We start from the raw sequence: 6,689 nt of genomic DNA on the forward strand, positions 1-6,689 counted from the left end.
AAGCCCATCGTATATATATATATATGTATGTATGTGTGTGTATATGTTTATGTGTCTGTGTTTGTCCTCCCAACATCGCTTGATGGTGGTGTGTTTATGTCCCTGTAACATAGCGGTTCGGCAAAAGAGACCGATAGAATAAGTACTAGGCTTACAAAGAATAAGTCCTGGGATCGATTTGCTCGACTAAAGGCGTTGCTCCAGCATGGCCGCAGTGAAATGACTGAAACAAGTAAAAGAGTAAAAGAGTAATAAATTGGTTTTATTTCTACACTGTCCAACCCATGCAAGCTTGGGAAATGGACATTAAACGATGATGATGGATACACAAAATATTTAAAAAAAATTTTTTTAGACCACTCCTAATAATAATCAATTATGAAAATATGCAAGGATTTTTTGTATGTAGAGTGAATTGGCTATGGAGGTCTATAAGAATCAAAGGGGTCTATAGACCATAGGTAAAAAGCAGTTGAGAACCATTGAAAGGTGTTCCAAATTAAAACTTGCTGTCAACAATACTTGTTAATTTAAGTCCCAAACATCATCCTGACTGTTTTACTGTGAAAAGCAGATATATATCCACTCAAAATTTTGTTACCCTTAATTGCAAAAAGCAGTTTTATATACCAATCTATCTTTTGTTGAGGAACATCATGCTTGAAACAGATTTCTGCTGAGATATGTCAAGTTTACCGAGGCAACACGACTTGCAGAAAATACCAACTCTTTTCTTCTTTTTTTTTTTCAGTAGATATTTAATATCATCACCAGAATAGCCATGAAATTTAATTTCACAGTGAAAGGGTTAATAATGACACAGTTACTTCATGGAATTCTCATTTATTTTCAATTTTAGTTGAAACAGAGGCAATGTGTGTTTCAATAGAAATATAGTCACAGATGGGTGAAATAGTATTAGGCACATCTATGCTGTATTTATGCTTCTATAATGTTTCTGTAAAGCTAATTAGAAATAGTTACATAACATGTATCTTCTCTACTATGGTGGGTATGCTAAAGTCTAGGTTTTGCTGAGGAGGTCATAATAAGACAGAAGCAAGTTTGAAGCTGTTTCAATAACTTTCCATACTAAAATTGTCTTTTCTTCTACTGCACAATTATTTTGAATTAGCTTCTTAGCACACAGACAGAGATGTGTGGTTAAAAAGTTTGCTTCTTGGTCATTTTGTTTTAGGTTCAATTCAGTCTCACTGTGTGATATCTTGGGCAAGTGTTTTTTCTTAAAACAATGGGCCAACCAAAACCTTGTGAGTGAATTTGGTAGACAGAAACTGAAAAAAGTCTGGTGTTTGTGTGTTTGTGTGTTTCTTTGCTGCAACCATGTGATTTTGTAAACAATTACTAACAGTGTCAGTCATGTTCAGTCTTTGACTCTTCAATATGTTCAATCATGGGGAAATAATAGCTTGCTTGGAGACAGGTGATGGTCGGTGATAGGAAGGGCATCCTGCTGTAGAAAATCTGCCTCAACAAATTCCATCTGCTCCATGCAAGTAGAGCAATCCATGCCAGCATGAAAAACAGATGTATGATGATGATAATAGCCTTAACAATCTTGGAATAGATTTGACAGTATGTATACATAAAAGTTAGGCATTTTTCTTTAATCACTAAATTCAATAAGAGCATCACCATTTAATGTCCACTTTTCCAGGCTTGCATGGGTCAGGTGGAATTTGTGGAGGCAGATACCCTTTCTGTTACAAACCCTCACTTGTTACCAAACAAAGTAACAGTCTCTCATAACTAGACATACTCTTCAAAGAAGATTGGAAACAAACAACCTCGCTGGTATGACAATGAAGCTCATTTACAACCACCATGTGTTGTCAAGACAAGAGCAAGCACACGCACACACATACACGTGCATGCACACACACATGGTCGACTTTTTGCAGTTTCCATTAGTGAAACCCATTCACAAGGGTTTGGTCATCCTAAGACTACAGAAGATACTTGTCTATGGTGCTGTGCTGCAGGACTGAATCCAGGACTACATGTTTGGGAAGCAAGCTTCTTAGTCACACAGCCACATGATATTTATTTCAATCATGTAGAAAATTTTTAAACATCAGCTGTCATTTAGCCCCAAGTCATTAATGATCAAGTAGAGGTATGATCAGATCAAATACATTCCAGGTATGACCACACCGTCTGTCTAGTTGTATTACATTATTTAAGTCTAATGCACTGTACTCATTCTTTTAAAATAATGGGGTATTATTTGAATTAGATTTGGTTGCTATTTCTAGTAGGTTGAGCAACCATGTAGAGGTGTCCTTTTGAATAACGTCAGTGATTCACTTAGCTGTTATAAATGTTATCAAATGTCTTTAAAAAACCACTTGTAACTGTCATATTTTCAACAGGCATCACCAGAACAAAAACCTGTTGCCTATTATTACATTAAAGCACATTCATTTACACACTCGTATATATACATTAAATATTAACTGACAGACATATGTATATGAATATATAAGCAAGAGCATGCATATGAATGTATTTGCACATAGATACACATGCTTATACACACTCATACATATACTGCTAGAGGATCATATCCCAATTATAGCAGCTGCTCCCCAGCTGACAAGTTTTCTCCTGGAATCAGTTAAACCATTTCTCTCCGACTGGGTCCTATACAAATAAATATAACCAGGAGCACTAAGAGCCACCTATTTACTAATATCTACTCCATAGTGCTATTTCTAAAGGCACTTTCACGTTTTTCACCCTAGTTTATAAGTTCATATTTTCTACACTATAACTAACTTGCCAATTTACTTAATTAGACGCCAATATCTTGTGCACCATAATTACAAAATGTTAGTGGAATTTAATACTTTAAAACTATTTTGCCAAGAGGCAGAAGCTGAAAGAAAAAACAAGACAAACATTAAAACTATGTAGAGAAGGAAAATAAAATATTGTGCATATGTATGTATGTGTGTGAGAGAGTGTATAAAATTATTAAGAAAGCTCACCATATTAAAGCTATTATGTATACTCTTCTCAAATTCTTCAAGTTCATTGTAGACAGAGCCACTTCCGCCACCAGCAGTGTCTGTAGTACCCTCCAGGTTGGTTAACTCCCTGTGGGTTTGAAGGCTCTCACTGGCATTTACAGCCATTTTGAGTAGTCCCTCCTAGTTTGTGAGAAAAGAAGAAAGCGAAAGCACATTAAGAATAAAGCTTAATGGAAAAGATTTTACATTTCAATAAAGAAAAAGAAAAACATGAAACAGAAGGAAAGAACTAGTAGCTATGGGAGAGGAGACAGCTGATAGACTTCCAGGATATTTCTCACAGTTAATGCAATATTAATCCAGAATCATAACATAAATATTCTGTTATTATAAAAGAAAAATGTAACACATCATCAACATGAATATCATTATTATTTCAATGACCTCTCTTGTCATACTGATAATGATTGGGATAGGTCTACAGGGCTCCACAAATTCTTCCATTCATCTTAATCATGTACCATCTTATCTGTAAGGCTCAACATTAATGTCAAGAATAATATAACTACCAAGGAAAACTTGGTTTATTTTACCAGCTTTTCCTCTTCAACATGGCAAATTTATTCTATGTTGATTTTTTTATTTTGTAATAATTCTGCTTGTTCATACATTACTTAGACTGTCTATAACACTTTCATGTGATTAGTTGAAGGGAGAGGCAGAGAGCAAGAGAAAAATGTTTATGACATTGTAAAGCTTTTACATGATTAGTTGAAGAGAAAGAGAGAAGAAGAAGAGAGAAAAAAAGGATGAGGTGAAGAGTGAGACAGAAAGAGGGAGAGAGAGAGAGAGGGAAAAGGGGGAGAGAGAAGCATTCATGATGTGAGATGCGGGAATGCAATATTTATTATGTGGTTAAAAAAGTTAGTTGAAGGTAGTGATATAGAGGAGAGTTAGAAATACAACATTAGCAGAGGGGTGATGTTCTGATGGTGAGGTTAAAGAAAGAAAGAAAGAAAGAGAGAGAGAGAGAGAGAGAAATAATGATGGTGGTGAATTGAAAGGTGTACATAAAATTGAAATGTGTATTGGCTCTGACCCATTGTCTTGGCTTATATGCTAAATGGAAAAATAAGAGTGAATATTTATTTGATTAGTGCCATGTATTAAGTCTATAAAATTGTACATAAAGTATATATATAAAATGCATTAAATAATCATCATATTCCAATTTCCTTCACTTTTCAATGAGTAGCAGATGAGCGACTATCTTTTGATACAGACACAACACAGGCTACGCTTTCAAGTTTTTTGGATAAAGTTTTCAGAAATAACCCAATAGGTTTACCATTAATTTCGTGAAATATTCACAGGTCTTGCTAATATTTATTATTTACCAAAATAGACAATCGTTGTTTTCTGTGGATTCTACTGTTTCAGCTATTTTCCCAAGTTAACATTTTAAATCCAACTTAAATTTAAAGCACTTTATGCATTAGCTATCTAACCTCAATCATTTTTATACCACCTAGATAGATTGATACATCAGTCATCAGTTTAAGCTAAAGTCAGGACCTTTCTTGAGTTGACGTGAGTCTTATTTGATGATACAAAATAATGGTCATTAACACCCATACTTTTGACATGAGATAAAAAAAAAAAGTCTTCGCATAGTGACCAGACCTATAAGAAATAGCTACCAAGTTGCATCCTTCCACATTACAAAAATACGCAGTAGATGTATAATCCAAGATATATCTAAACATAAAGATATGATAGTCCACTGGATCCAGGTTGACTTGATGGAAGAGGTGGGGATGGGGGAATACAATGCATGAGATTAACAACTCCGCAACTTATAATCTTTGAAAATAATTAATCTCAGACAGCCATTTAATAAAATATTTTTCTTTCTTTTTTTTTATATATTTCATACACAAGCATGAATGTGCAACATTTTGGGGTCAACTTATGTCTTGTGAGCTATGGAAATGTGTATGCATATGAATGCAGGCATATTTATTAATGTGTGTGTACATATGTATATGATTGTCTACATTCTGTGCTGAGCTGATGTTTGTTGTCATTACCTGGTCAACAAATGTACTTTTGAGGATGAGTGGAACGAAAAACTCTCTAGCTTGAAAAACGAGTGTTAGTGACAGGGAGGACATCCAGTTATAAAACAATATGTTTATCCAACCCATGCAGCTTGGAAAAATGGACATAAAACAAACAAATGAACACATATTTACTAACAAAGAAAACATTCTTTCAGATTTTAATTTTATTTAACCCAGAACAGAGTAAAAGACAGTGAAACTGAATAAGATTTGAACTCAGAATATAAATTGATGTAACTAAATGCACGTAGCTTTTCTCATCATTAACCTATTTATCACTGATCAGAGATAAAACATTATGCACAATTGCTAACCATATTACGCTTATTACAAATTGATCTATGGTAACACAGGTCAGTGATCACTTAAAACATTCTACATATACTGAGAAAACACACCCTGGTGACTGCACACAATGCTCAGCTACCCAGAATGCACTGGTCATTACTTGTGTTTAGATGTCCATGCTCTGAGGGAGCACATATCTTGTACAGATTTATGCAAATTTATCTGTCAATATGGGACTGGTGAACAGAAAAAAATATGGATGTTGCAGATAAGTGTAACCGTTACAGGAAAAGTTAGAGATTCTCAAGAAAATAAGTGACAGTGAATGCTTGTGGACTGTGGGGTTTGGTGTTAATGAATTTACTATAGGTTTCATTAAAAAAAAAAAAATGCAGACAATTCATTTATTACAGATTTATTTGTCACTGTGTTGTTTTGGAACCAAATTTCTGTGATAATGAGGACAGATGTACTACCCAATTCTTCATATTACTAAAATTTAATTTAAACACCTACATCCATTGACTAACCATAATTACTAACAGAATAATGGATATTTTTATTTCTCCTGACAAATAGTCAAGAAAATTACTGAATAAACTCAGTGAATTAAATGCAAAACATCACTTGAGCAAACCTATGATCACTGCATGTTGGTATAGGCTCCTTTTCTTTTTTCTTTGTCGCTAATAGATTTTTCCTGAACTAATATAAGAACGAGATCCAGATTCCAAGAAGACTATAATGCTAAAACTGATACAGTGAATAACAATTGAGTTAGAGAATGAGAAGTTTCACAATGAACAGCACTGCTGGGCTGGAAAACAGTTGAAGAGAAAAACAGAAAAGTGTAGTAAGCATGGAAGTAAGTATAATTACAATCCAGGAAGCATCACTAATATTTAGTTCCTATGTACCAAATTTTCTAGCAGGGGAAATTTGGCAGGATACCAAAATAAAATAACTGGCCTGCATTAAGAAAAGAAAAAAAAAAAAAAGAGTAGCAGAAAGAATTAAGGAGCAATTCTGGCAACTCGTTTAACTGTCTCAGAGAACTGGTTTTCAAAATTGGCATCTCAGAAGAAAATACGTTACACTAATCGGAAAAGATGGTAGAATAGAAAAACAAAGAAAAAAGATTATCTTTTAGATGTTAAGACGTTTTTTTTTTGTTTTTTTTTTTTGTTTTATAGAGAGTCCAAATTGGAAAAAGTTGAAAAAAAGTAGAACAAAGAATCTGAGTAACATGATTCAGCAGATAAATAATGGGAGTCTCATACATATT

At 34.0% G+C, this 6,689-nt stretch overlaps 1 protein-coding gene across 5 annotated transcripts in view; it reads right to left on the reverse strand.

Moving 5' to 3' along the window:
• The window catches only part of LOC106880559 (transcription factor mef2A), a 215,061-nt gene that overhangs the window by 66,727 nt on the left and 141,645 nt on the right, over window positions 1–6,689 (reverse strand). For all 5 annotated transcript variants that reach the window (XM_052967168.1, XM_052967166.1, XM_052967164.1 and 2 more), the window contains one exon: window positions 3,012–3,173. In XM_052967168.1, coding sequence (XP_052823128.1) covers window positions 3,012–3,173 — 162 coding nt within the window. The remainder of the gene's footprint in view (window positions 1–3,011; window positions 3,174–6,689) is intronic.

Source organism: Octopus bimaculoides, chromosome 4, assembly GCF_001194135.2.
Source record: "Octopus bimaculoides isolate UCB-OBI-ISO-001 chromosome 4, ASM119413v2, whole genome shotgun sequence".
Taxonomy (NCBI): domain Eukaryota; kingdom Metazoa; phylum Mollusca; class Cephalopoda; order Octopoda; family Octopodidae; genus Octopus; species Octopus bimaculoides.